Here is a 13,979-nt window from a genome sequence, read left to right on the forward strand (position 1 = left end):
GGTGGTTTTTCAGACGTATTGATATAGAGGTATATCACAAAGGTGTCATGGAAACACTTTTTCGCATTTACACGTCAGCGGACGTGACATGTGGGGTCACGTGACCAGTTCATTTCAAGTGAAAATGAGAAAATTATAACAACCATTCTTCACAGCAAACTAACTCAAACAAACAAAAGAAAACATGATTCTCGTAAAGCCTCACGGGACGAGGTTTTTACGATAATTGCGGCTCATGCGCTTCACACCATTCAATGGAAACACCTGCAAATCGCAATGGTCCTTTCTCAAAATATCGCTTTTATTTTGCGAAAAACTGTCAGCTTCATAGAACTTCGTAGGGTCTTCTTAGAAGACCCATCTGTTTGCTTCTTATCACGAAAGAATCATTTGACGTTATTTTGTAATAATTAGCAATAAACCCAGAAAGATTCTCCTTTAGCGGGAGCTAACCAGAGTAACCAGTCGGCTCACTGACTCAAGTCAACCTTGCGCTGTCCTCCACGAGGTTTCCCAACTTTAGCAGTGCTGCTAACAAGGTGCCGTTGCTCCTAAATGTCACGTCTCCAGCAAGATGGGGGAGCACATATTTTCCCCCACTGTAATCCTCTGGAAGAGCTCCAAAACACAATCACAGGCTGCACGCACGCGCACACACGCAAACACACACACACACACACACACACACACACACGGACACACGCAGAGGAAGATAAAAACAGCTGTGCGATGCTCGGAGGGGAAACGCATTTTTGGTTTCCTCTTGGTTTTCTTTAGGAACAATAACCATAATGGCCCTGCTGGCATGTCTGTGGGGAGATTACTAGTCTTACTTATTGAGCCCCTGCTACAAAGTACAGTGTGCTACACGGTCCTCCGTTGTTATGGGGACCAGCAACCTTTAGCAGGTATTACTTTGGGAATGAAGGGTTGGATTGGCCATCAGAGAGGCGGGTAAAAAAAAAAAAAAGAAAAAACAAGAAATGTCTGTTACTTTTTTTCCGCAGGCTAACAGAACCACTTTGTGTCGTGGTTGTTACATACATAGCATAAGGCGGTGGGGGCAAAGAAGAAAAAAAAGGAAAGAAAGACCTGTCCTAAATTTACTATAACCCAGATTGCATTAGCTAGCAAAACACATGGCCACATGGTTAAGCACAGACTAGCTTCAAATAAAAAGAAAAATTGCTGCTTATTTCCAAGGGAAATTTGTGATTCTCAACTGTCCTCTCGACTCGGCGGATCTTTGACTCGTGAAAAACCAGAGCGCCTATGCAGAAGCCCGAGCTGGGAGTGAGAATGAGCAGTGCAACACGTATGCACTCACTTAGTGTGACCTCCGGGCCGAGACGCGGGGATCTATTTTTAGAGTGCCATGGATGCTTTATGCATTGGCCTGACACCACCGTGGGCTGCAGATCCACAACGGCTGATGTTTATGATTGTATATCGCGGATGTCTGTGTGCAATCAGTCTGCCTGTTTTTTTTGGTTGTTTTGTTTTTTTGGTTGTTTTTTTCCGAGACTGGAATCCCATTATTGTACAAAAGTCGAGTCTCTCAGCCTCTTCGTTCGCAGCAGATATTGAGACGCTCGCGTCGGTCACGTTTCATTCTGCAGAAATAAATATAAACAGAAGTAGATGTTTTGGTTTGTTGTGGTGGAGATATTAAAAGCAGATGCAGCTCTAAGGCAGATTGGGGTGAAATTGTCCTCTCTATTTGGCTTTTCAAGAGGTTCTGTTGTCGGGATTGACGGCTGTGATGACGGGTTGTTTGTCTTGCATCGGCTTCAAATCAATTTTCTACTTTCTGAAAGGGAGTCGTCGCTCCTCAGCCTTTTGTTGAGAATGCGGAGACGGAGGCTGAAAACGTTTCCCGCTGGATTTATCAATTGCCGTTGCCTGGTTTGGAGTTGTTTGTGACGAGGGAAAACAAATATATTGATGATGGTAAACTGCTTATTTCATGACGTGAACAGATTTAAATGTAATTTTCGCCGCGGGTCTGTTTAGGAAAAGAAGGATGCGTCTGAGTCGCTTCTTTCCTCAGCCGAATTGTTCCAGAGCGCCAGAGTGTAATAGTCCCTCGCTCAGGCGCTCCTTCTTGAAATGTGACCCTTCAAGAGCCGCACAAACAAAGAGATGTGCCCCGCAGCACAGCATTTGGATGCAGAACCTTTCCTCTCTCTCTCTCTCAGCATAACAAATGGCGGGTATTTATCACACAGCATGGAGCACTACTTTATTTTTATTTTTTTATTTTTTTACTCCCCCCTTTTCCTCTCCTCCTCGGCACGTTTTCATGCATAGACTCAGCTGGTGACTGCCTTCGCTCGTTTGAAAATGCATGAGTAAGTCTCTTCCACGTGCGCAGAGTGTGTATAAAGAAACACGAAAAAGAGTGGAAACGAAGTTTGGAAAGAAGAGGAGCCTCCCAGAAACATTGTGAATTTTGATGCAGCGATCTCACCAAAAGCCAGGCTGGAGTACAAAAATAAAATAATTTAGCATTGCTCATGGCTCTTCCTTTAATGAGTTAATCCTTTCTTCCTGTTCTCACCTCACCAACACCCTGTTTCTCCCGCCTCAAGGAACGCTGATCCGTCAACGCGTGTGTGTGTGTGTGAGGTTTTCAAGACGGATCCGACACAATGTAGACTTGAAATCTTGTCAGGGGTTACGTCACCGGTGCTTGAAATAGCATGGGTGGAAGAAAAAATGAATTGTGTGTCTTTGTGTGCATTGTAACACCACAAGTAAAGTGAAACGTTTTAAATTTACACAAAAACCTTGAAAGGTTGACTTAAAGCGTTTTTTCCATGGTAAAATGCTCCACCCTTCTTTTCTCTTATGTGTAGAGCAATGAGGAAACAAAGACGTTTTTAGATACCAACCGTGGATAGATAGATAGATAGATAGATAGATAGATCATCCCCCAAGGGAAATCCACAGTTAAATTTCCCAAACAGCAGGGTTCACACTGCTCCATCTATTGTTCACCAACGGCCACTTATTTTGGTGTCACCTTGTTTCCTCCCCTCTTATATAAAAAAAAACAACAACTTAGCAACAAATAGCACAGCGTCAGCAGCAGCGACTTCTCTTTGCCACTCTGTTTATCCACCTGCTACCGTTCCAGGAATGTTGAGGGTCTGGCCGGAGTCAAAGTGATTTGCCTGTGCAGCAGTATACCCTCGGGTCCACACGGCTCGTCAAGTCAGGCTGGCTAACTGAGCGTGACCCATTTCATGCAGGGAATCAACGAAGGGGCAGAGTGGACCAGCCGGGCTGCAGAGGAAAGCTTCGGTCAGGCCTCTCAGTATTCTACCAGCTGGCCCTCTGCTTCACAATGGAATGGTTGTTGTGTTTTTTTTTCTTTCTCCACTCGTCGCTCTTTGTTTTGAAATTCTGAGCTGCTGAACTCACTCCTGGGCTGCTTTGCAGCCGCCACTTTGAAGGCAGCCGTCAGAAGGGAGGTCTCTGATCTTTCTCACTCCCTGAAGAGTTCTTGCTGCCGTCTCTGCAGACGTGAGTCTGGCTGAGGCTCAGGTATCGAGGCACTCTCGGCACGCTGCTGCTAATGAAATTAACGGGAGGCCTTGACGTGCATGTCGCGCTCCGAAACATTTTCTCCCGATCTGAAATACTGTCAGTCGTCCAACGCCCGTTCGTTGGACTCGCTCTGGTCTTAAAGCAATTGATTTACATTGCAGGCTTTGAGTTTCCTGTATTTTGAGGGGGACTTTAATGACAGTGATTTTATTTTTTTTTTAATTTGCAAAAAAGTTATTACTGTCAATTCGCTTATATAACTGGAATTTGCCAAGTACATAATGGGTCAGTCAGAAATTAATTTAAACCTTATCTTCTGCATTCACGCTAACTAATAACTTTCAGAATTAATGTTCAATGAATTTTACTTTCTCCCCCTCTGACATCAAGTAGGTGTTTTAATTAAGGTATTTTATGACTCCCTGTGGAAAACCATTGGTTTAACAGATTTTTTTCCAAGTCATGCACTTGCAGATGGCGGAAAAAAGGCAAAACCTCCATATTTTCCAACAGAATGTGCTCATAAATATGTTCGTCCTTGGTTCCAAATAAGTTGCTAATCTTCTGATGCGATGGAGCTGCATCGAATGTCCTCACAGGCACCGTACAGGACGTACATGTGAACAAAAAGCAGCTCCATCCCACTGCTCACTCAGTCTATCCACAGGCTTTTAGTCTCTCTATTATATGTCCTCACAGTGTGCCCTCCTTCGCTGACTCACTACCTTAGCACAAAAACACATTTAATCACTCGTCGAAAAAACAGAGTCGCACAAAACAGTCAGACTGATATTTAACATCCTGCTGCAAACTTAATTATCTGTTATCGCCGTATTATTCTAATCTTTCTCATCTGTTATACTCGCAGTGAACCTCATCATCAAACAAATTCAGTTTATTAATTAGAATGGCGTCGGAACAGGACTCCCCTGGTTCTCTTAATAATGGTAACCAAGCAACACAATTTAGCGGCTTAAACAAAAGAGTCAAATGGTGTCGGTGGAGACGTTTCCTAAATTATTGTGATTGGTTTTATACAGTATATCCTCCCTATAGAGCGCATCTATGAAAGGGAGTTGGCTAGAAAAGCATCCAGTGTGTCATATCCAGGCATCTGATTTATTAGCAGCAGTAACAGTGTTTGCACAGTTTCATTTCATACAACTGAAAAGTGATGGGATCAAAGGTTTGGTGCTGAGTCTCTGGGTCTCCACTACTGGGGTCCTACCTCACTGACCAAAGCAGTTTTTGGTTAGTACTGTGTTACTGGAACAGGGAAAGTGTTGAACCAGAGAGGCCGTAGTAAAATAACTTAATTTTAGCAAAAGCTGAACTGAAGTGTAATTGCTGCAAAGTTTCAGGGTAACACACGGTTAACACTGCACCATGAAGTGTTGCAATTAAAGCGATGGAGGCACAGTCAGCCCTCCTGGGTCAGCACCTCGTTGCTCCGTTTTTCGCACCCTGGCATTGTTTCAGCAGAATATAAGGCAGGTCATTTGATATTCAACAAGGCTGCTGTCCCAACTTCGATGGCAAATTAGCTTTGACAGAACTGAGGTGTGAGGTAAACAACATGACAGTGGTACCAATTCAGTCTGAGCAGACTGATTGTCTCTATCCAACACCGATTCAAAAGCAAATTTAAAAGTTTCCTACCGTGTCGGTTAAACCTTTCCATGCATGCGAATCGCGGTGGGAGATGTGACAATTTGAGAAGGCAGTCGATCTTGAAAGATTCCCAACCTGCATTTGTCACAAAGGGTTCAGAAACTTGTGTTTTCAGCCTTGCGAAACCTCAAAGCAGATGGGGCCTGAATTAGCGGAACGTAGCAGCGGTCAGGTAGTTATACAGATGGATGAAGTGCTTTCTATCTGCTCATTATGAAGTCTATTATGATCTATTTGTGCACTATACATATCAAACTGGTGTGTGGTGATAATGGTGATGGGGTTATACCAACAACTAGCTGTTTTTTTATGAGACTCGGCACCAAGAGATAGCCGTAGCTGGAGGCATTCTGTATCCATCCATCCATCTGTACATGTGCACATGTCCAATTCCTCTTAAAAGGTCAAGGCCACCGTGACCCAACATCAGTGCTGTTCCTCTGAATATATATATATTTTTTAAAATAGAAGAAGGAAAAAAAAAACCTTGAGGGAATTTCTTCAAGTGTGGCGCAGATGTGTGCTTGGACCTGAGGTTGATCGCATTAAAAATTTACTGGTCTAAAGGTCAAGGTTGTGTCCGCATCACTGCTGAAGGTATCAAATTTGTGGAAGGCAACAAAGATGTTTCTTCCACTGGACCGTTTCAGCTTAATGGTGGCAGGTGGGTGCTGCTGACGTCTCGGGAACGACAATGAAGCGGATGTGTGGTTTGGGGAAATAATGTTACACGGTACCATTGGTCATACTGACGATGTGTGCGGGAGAGAAAAACTGTTTAAGAATGCAAGGATTCTTTGCAAATACTATTCAAAGGAGAGCGTGGCCGTCGTTCTCTGCACTACAATTCTCTTTGAAATTGTTCAGGTGAGAAGAACTGAATAAGCCCGACGCAGCCAGAACCGTAAGTCGCTTTGCCAATATATTATATTCACCTCGCTGAAGGCTCGATCGGCTTTGGGGCAAACGTCTCAACGGGTCTTACCAATGAGCCACTTTTGTAAACAACCAAAATGGCTGCTGCCGATGAGCAATCTGCAGTGGGTTTCTGGAAAAGATGCAGCTTTCGTATATATATATATATATATATATAAAAAAAAAAGCTAGAACAGGAGCTACAATCCTCACTGAAAGCCCTCCTGTCCCAGAGGGACGGCGCAGCGCCCACGTTTTCCTCTCGCTGGTTGTGTGTCTGTCCCGTCGTGTGCAGAGGCAAGTCAGTCTACGCCCTTTGGCACTGCCATCTGTGTGGCAGGCTGGAACTCACTTCTCCTACCTTGGTTTCAAGTCTACGTGATGCCTTGCATTTCAGAACTGTCTCCATTCCCAAGATGAAATAAATATTGAAGAACACGGGAGGGAAAGAGGCGTGTTCTGTCTCTTGCAGAAATTCCAACACGGCTAGAACGACACAACAGGGAGGCAGCGTGCCATGAGACTGAGCTCATCATTGGCTAGCATCCCTGGAACTTTGTAGTGTCACGCTGCCAGCCTCTGCCAATACGGATTGATTGCCAACTTTACTTTTAACTGGCCAGTTCAAAATAGTGAACTATAACCCCAAAACCTGGAAAAAGACTCAAAGAAAAAGGAACCCAAAACTTCCGGGAAGAAACAAACAGATTGGAGAGCATGGCCAGTGTCCAACGAAATGAGGAATGAAGGTTTTATTCATGTACCATTCAGTCAAACTTCAGGTCTGCTCCAAATGAAATAAGCCGAAAGCTGCCTGCAGGGATGATGTTTATCGGCCCTGCAGGTTGACGTCCAACACGAGTGCGGCTCTCTGATTCACTGAGTTTGTCATTTGTGCTTTCAGATCTCGGCGCGTTCAGCGGGAAAGCCAGAGGTGGCATGTCGGTGCGGGAGGGCCAAGGCGTCGTGCTCATGTGTATCCCTCCGCCTCACTCGCCAGGTACTGTTGTCATTCTGCTATTTCTGTGAGAAAATCCCCCCCCCCACGCTTTTCTGAAATCATTCATTTTTACGGTAAAAAATCCCAAAACCTGGGCCTTTTTCCATCAGCGAGACATTTTTGCCTTTTCTTTTTACGACATCCAATTCATCACCTCTAATCACACATCACCAAAACAAAATGCTATTACTGTGTCACGGTGAATGATTGTCCTTATCATTTATTTATTGTGACGCCGGTGCGTTTCTCCCTGCCAACCATCCATCCATCCGTGCGCAGACGGGCTAACTCACTCCGACAGCACAGCAAAAAGGCATTTTTTTCACTCAGGAATCAAATTTGCAGGATCATTAGAAACGGCGAGAAATGTTACGCTGCCAATTATTCCGTGGAGTCTTCGCCAGGCCGGCTCTTTAATGGCGCGTCTTGAAAATGCCGCTCCAAGCTCGTCTTGCCACTGTAAGCTCTCGCGCGAGCCATGAATCATCCGGCCTTTCTGTTTGCGGCAGCACTATCGCGCCCCGTCCCGTGGGAACCTTCGCCAAGTGCTCCTCGGCTATTTCCCCCCCCCCCCCGAGGTTGAATTACACGATCGCGAGTCCTGTCCGAGACATATTGTATGATTTAAAACAGCGACTGGGTCATGGAAAATGTTTGATGATTGGCAGGTTATAATCTCAACCCCCCAACTTCTTTTTCCGTAGCTTTCGGTAAGGGTCAATCTAAAGGGAAGTGTTCACTGTTAATATTATTTATTATTATTTCTTTCTTTAAAAAAAAAAAATAAATCCCCCTTTATTTTAAGAGCTGGTACTCGAAATTGAAGCCGACACCAGATCAGGATCAAATTACGGAGGGGTGAAACATGACTAATGGAAGTAGTGATTTTCTGTCGTTTCAGCGGTTTGTTCCAGTCCTGCTGCTCTAAGCTGTAAAAGTGACGTGACACCGAGTCACCGTCGCTTGCTGCAGGGCCACGTTTCCTTGCTCCTACCAGCATTTAGCGACTGGGTCAATACAGAATTTGCCTTGAGCAATAACTCAACCGTCAGAGTCGACGTGTGATATTCGCTCATGCTATTTTCACGCGGACTCGCAAGCGAGAATCTGACGGCAAAACCGGCGTCCTGCATTTGTATTTTAAGACAGCAGAATTTACTGCCACAGACGAGTCGGACATTGATTGGGACAGACAGGAAAGGTCGCAAAGACAAAGGGAAATGATGCCAGACAGTGAAACTGCTGCCTTGGCGTTTATCAGGAGCTCATGTGGTCATTTTTTTTAGGTGCCCTTCATAAACGCTGCCCCCCTCTGTTGTAGTAAATCTTGTACAAAACCCTTTGAAACATGCGGAAGTTCATCCTGTATTCAGCTTTTAATACGACGGCTTGATTGAGTCATTTTGCCCTTTCTGCCTGTTTTCATGTCACAGTTTCAGTCAACCAGTCAAAATCAGCTTCTGCTGATAAATCCCTTTGTAATCTTTTTTGTTTTAATATTCTGGTTGGTTTTTCCGCCTGGCTGCAGCCGTTAACTCTCATCAAACCGCGTCGATGTTGCACATCCGGACATCAATTTTAAAACCTTCATCTATTATTCATCGAGACGCTACTGATACTGTTTTTCCCTGCCTCCTCTTTTTTTTCCTGTTTTTTTTTTTTTTTTTTTTTTTTCAGAATTAGACAGAATACCGGACACACTGAATTAGTCATGTGAAATACAGTCGGACAGCGCTGACTGGATTAATACGTCCCGCCGCTCGACAGTCGTCATTTTCATTTTTTTTTTTCGGAAACACCAAGACGGATCTGACTGCGCAGAACAATGCATGACGGACCCGGAGCGCGGCGCTCGCTGTCACACTTTATCTCCTGTACGCCGCGGCCGCTTCCCATCCATCATTACACTCATCCATCAGTTTCCCTGGCCGACTCTTCCTGCTCTCCCTTTACATCCTGCTCCGTGTTACGCACGTTCGTTTGGACATTTTCCGCTCTTTGAAAACCCGGCGATCTCTAATTTATTTTCTTTTTTTTCTACGGTTGTTCTAATTCTCAACACGCTCACCCGGCCTCGTGTTCATGTCGTCGTTTAGAACCCCTGTCTTATCTCCCTCTTCTTGTATTGACGGGAGCTTAGTTTATGCTCCCCCGCTGCCGCACCGATGCCGTACTTAATACCTCATTAAATGATTGCTGCTGTAAGCGGCATTGAGCAGTGATTAACAATGACGCAATTAAAAAGTGCTCTGCTGCGTTGCAAATAGCTTAAAAAATACCTCAATTGTTTTGTTTTTTTTGTTTCTTTTTGGGAACACACTGTCGTCGTTTGGAAGATGAGCCAATAGAAATATTTGAATTTGATACCTCTTTTATCATTCAGGACTTTTGATGCGTCAGTAACAAATACCAAGTCTGATCCAAGTTCCTGCAATAGAACAGATATAAATGACTTTAGTCAGACTTACTGCTGAGTGTTTCAGGAAGTATTCCTAGCAAAGTCTGCACTGAGTGACTGCATTTATTTTATTTTATTTTTAGTAATTTGAACGTCTCCCGCTTCATCCCTCCAGAGATCATCTACAGCTGGGTGTTTAACGAGTTCCCCTCTTTCGTTGCTGAGGACAGCCGCCGCTTCGTTTCCCAGCACACGGGGAACCTTTACATCTCCAAGGTGCAGCCGTCTGACGTGGGGAGCTACATCTGCCTGGTGAAGAACACGGCGACCAATGCCCGAGTCCTGAGCCCTCCCACACCGCTGACTCTCCGGACCGACGGTGAGCTTCTCAGATCCGCGCCAGCGTTTGCAAAGAATGAGCTTTGACCCGTTTGAACGGTCCTGGCCGGACAAATCTGCAGGATTTTAACGCATGAACTGCAGAGCTTCAGACACCCTTTTTTTCTGTTTACCTGAAAGTGTGAAAATGTTGCTGTGTGTGTGTGTGTGTGTGTGTGTGTGTGTGTGTGTATGTGTGTGTGTGTGTGTGTGTGTGTGCGCACATATCTACTTATATAAACACACTTGCACAAGAAAAGAACTTTTCTGGAGTTGCAAGCAAATCCTCTCAGCTGCTCCCTTCAAGGCTCCCACAGCCAATCGATTAGACTGTTTAGTGAAGGTTTAAGGTTCTGTCGTTGGAGGCCCTTCCTGACACAAAGCCTTGCATTTATCCCGGCTTGGGGATCAGCACAAGGAGGGCACTCAAGAACGCCCCCTTCAGGCTGGTATATGGTCGAGAATAAAGTGGAAAGGCTCTGCGTGCAAGTCGAGTGGAGTAGTTCCATTTTCACCAGTTTCCTGATTACTGTGGGTGAACCTTGTGGGATACACCTGTTTTCGGCAGTTTACTTTTAATTGTTGGGTTAATCCACCATTCATCCAGTCTGCTCGCCAATTTCCACTTTATTTATGTCAACTTGTTTTCACAAAAATTGTGAAACTTTATTCACGAAATGTAATCTTTCGACTTTTTTAACGAAATTATGACTTTAGACATTAAATTTCAACTTAAAACTCGAAATGAAAACTTAAATAAAAATCTCCTTCCTGTAATATTTTTTTTTTCTCTTCTTGTGGCCCCGATCCTCGTTTCCCCATTAGTCTCGAGTTTCATTTTATTAGATTTTACTCATTTAGTTTAGTTCATTAACAATGTGAGACTGACCCACCGAGTCCTCAATGAAAAATGAAGATCTGAAAACGGGGCCTTTGATATCAGACAGATTTGCACAGCCTTGTCTTTTACGAAAACAACTTTCATGCCAACAGAAAGTGTTCAATATATACACTGCGGCTCGATGGCCGGGCGGTCCTTTAACAATGCATGTGGAGCTTCCGCAGCTCCTCTTTGATGCAACTGGCCATCAGGGAAATCATGCGCAGCATAGAAAATTACCGGAATCGATGGCCGTCGCTGCAGACGAGACGTCGCACCTTTATACTTCCCTCTCAGGAGCCGTGCTGTTTGCTGCATTCAGGTGTGGATTTCACCTGCAGGGTTTCTGGGTTTTGTGTTGGTTTTTTTTGTTGTTTTTTTCGCCATCTGACGAGACAAAGACACGTCCATCACTTCACACAAGTGGCTGTCATTGTCCGGGGTTTGAAAGAGCCGCTGAGATTTCAACCCCCCCGGCGAAACTGTGAAAGGGCCTTTGTGCCTCGGAACCAGGTTTCCTCCTAATGTCACAAGACAAATGTATCTCTTCAGGATTAGTCTGCTGCTGCCGCTGCTGCTGCTGCTGCTGCTGCTGCTGCTGCTGCTGCTGCTGCTGCATCTACGGCTTCTGCTGCTGCATCTGCTGCTTTATATGTTGCCATAATACATAATGCATAAGAAATGCATAACACAATACAAAGAAAAAAAACATGCTCCAGAGACATGCCAAAGTAAGACTGTGCACACGTCAGTACCACACTGGACTGATTGTTAAGCAAAATGCAAAAGACGTCGTTTTCTGGAAATGTGTCAGTGCTTCGTTTCTGTTCATCGCGAATCATTTCATATTTTTAACAGACGAAAACGTCTGTTGTCTGTGCGCAGATGGCGACGTGTTTTGACGGGGCCGGCCGGCTGGCCGTGCTGTTACCTGCGGCAGCGGACGACAACATGCGTCCGGTGTCTCCGCAGCTGTGCGTCCAATATGCCAGCGAGTGTTCCTGGCACATGAAGCTTGACAAACCCCGGGACGCTCCGCGGGCCCGTCTACACTGCGAATTAGTGCCTCAGCTGCCAAAAATAAAATTGTGTTGGCTCACCCCGCAGCCGCCGTTCAAAATGTGGCCGTGTCGTGAAGGGAACAGCCTTTGGAAACGGACCAATCAGACGCCACGGCCGCTTGCCCGAGTGAGAGTGAGTGATTGTCGCCCGACCGACAGCTCAAGCTGGATGGTTGCGTCGGCGCTGTCGGCTCCGGCCGCCACTCTCTTAATCAAAGCCCGCCCCTGGCCTCCATTACAGCCTGCAGGAAGCCATTGATTGTCAATTTCCACAGCGGCACGGAGTGACGCTCGGCTAAGTGCTGAGCTTGGAACTAATGCGCTGTTTTTAACAACAAACAAAAGCAACTTTAACGTGCTTCCCTTTCATACGAGCGCGTCTGAAAAGGAAGCAAAAACACGGAACAGCAGGCGCCGCAGCTTTGAGACGCCCGCGGAGCTCAAACATGCAAACATTACTTTCATGTATATGGCTAAGATCCCACATTATGCGCTTTTTATCCAGGGTACCTGTGGAGCAGACTAGTGTGGTTAATTACCCATAAAACTCTGGAGCACTCAGCTTTTAGCCCTCTGTTTACAGCCTCCAGCAGAAAATGTGCCTCCTGCTAGACTGGATATTCTGATGTGTTTTTCGCAAAATAAAAGCAATATTTCTGAAATTTCGACAAAGTACAATTGTGATTTGCAGGTGTTTCCATTTAATGGTGTTGATGCGCAAAAGTTGTAGTTCTAGAATTACGTTCGCTTTTGTTTGTTTGCGTTTGTCTCCAGTCAAGAATGGTTGTTTTATTTTTCTCTTTTGATTACTGATATAAAAAATATTCCGTCTCCTTCTCCAGCCAAACATAACCTGCCGTTTTAGCTTGAAGTAAACTGGTCACGAGACCCCGTACGTCATTTCCGCTGACGTGTAAATGAGGAAAAGTGTTTCCGTGACACTTTTGCGATATACCTCCATATGGATACGTCTGAAAAACCACCTCATGAGAGTGTAAAAACCTTTTGTTTGTAAAGTTCAGACATTTCCATTACCAGTTTTTTAGTGCGGTATTTAGGTTTTGTGCAAATCTAGGGGTAATGGAAACGCAGCTTATGACAGTGGTTCTCAAACTTTCTCTGTCACGGTCCACCTTCGAGGAAGAAAATTTGTCATGCCCTCCCTAGAAGCCCCAAATTTGACGTGGCTGTGTCTTTAGAGATCCCGATGAACCTGCAATTGGTAGACTTGCATGGCATTAGGGTTAGTGATAAGGCTGGAATTAGGGTTAGGGTTAGGGTTACTGCTGGAATTAGGGTTAGGGTTTCGGGGTTCCTCATGGGCTAGAAGCCCCAAATTTGACGTGGCTGTGTCTTTAGAGATCCCGATGAACCTGCAATTGGTAGACTTGCATGGCATTAGGGTTAGTGATAAGGCTGGAATTAGGGTTAGGGTTAGGGTTACTGCTGGAATTAGGGTTAGGGTTTCGGGGTTCCTCATGGGCTAGAAGCCCCAAATTTGACGTGGCTGTGTCTTGAGGGATCCCAATGAACCTGCAAGTGGCCTCATGTTTCTAGGACTGAGTTGACCTTTGACCCCATAGACTTGCATGGCATTAGGGCAGTGGTTCTCAAACTTTCTCTGTCACGCCCCACCTTGGAGGAAGAAAATTCCTCCTTACGCCGAAACGTCAGGAGGTTATTTACAGACAAGCGCCGTTATATGTTTAAGACTTAAAATCCTACCAATGTGTTGCTGTTTTTTTGTTTATAGTTTTTTTTACCACCAATACATAGACATAAAATTCTAACAAACATTTCCTTTTCTAAAGAGGTGCATTTCCGCTGATACCTCTGAATGCAAACTGCTGTCATTCCAAAGCTGGAATGACAACAGGCTGTTAAATTAAAGAGACGGCACGAGGCAGAATGAAAACCACGAAAGGTTCAGATCTAATGGGCGAATCCCCCAATGCACCGTTCCGTTTGCCGTCACGCAGCAGAAAAAGACTCCGTTTTCCTACAGGTGCCGAAGCTTTTAGTGTAACTGCAGCGCTGATGTTGTTATTGTCATCATTCCCTCGCTACCATTGCAGCGAAACGCGCCGCTTCCAGCCATATGCTGCCTCCATTACGGCGTTGTGT

At 45.1% G+C, this 13,979-nt stretch overlaps 1 protein-coding gene across 3 annotated transcripts in view; it reads left to right on the forward strand.

The window, feature by feature from the left end:
* cntn5 (contactin 5) overlaps nucleotides 1–13,979 on the forward strand; it is a 100,043-nt gene that overhangs the window by 45,647 nt on the left and 40,417 nt on the right. For all 3 annotated transcript variants that reach the window (XM_076036701.1, XM_076036702.1, XM_076036703.1), the window contains exons 6-7: nucleotides 7,043–7,138; nucleotides 9,712–9,915. In XM_076036701.1, the coding sequence (XP_075892816.1) occupies nucleotides 7,043–7,138; nucleotides 9,712–9,915 (300 nt within the window). The remainder of the gene's footprint in view (nucleotides 1–7,042; nucleotides 7,139–9,711; nucleotides 9,916–13,979) is intronic.

Source organism: Nelusetta ayraudi, unplaced genomic scaffold, assembly GCF_046127955.1.
Source record: "Nelusetta ayraudi isolate G7.1 ecotype Tasmania unplaced genomic scaffold, CSIRO-AGI_Nayr_v1 ptg000048l, whole genome shotgun sequence".
NCBI lineage: Eukaryota > Metazoa > Chordata > Actinopteri > Tetraodontiformes > Monacanthidae > Nelusetta > Nelusetta ayraudi.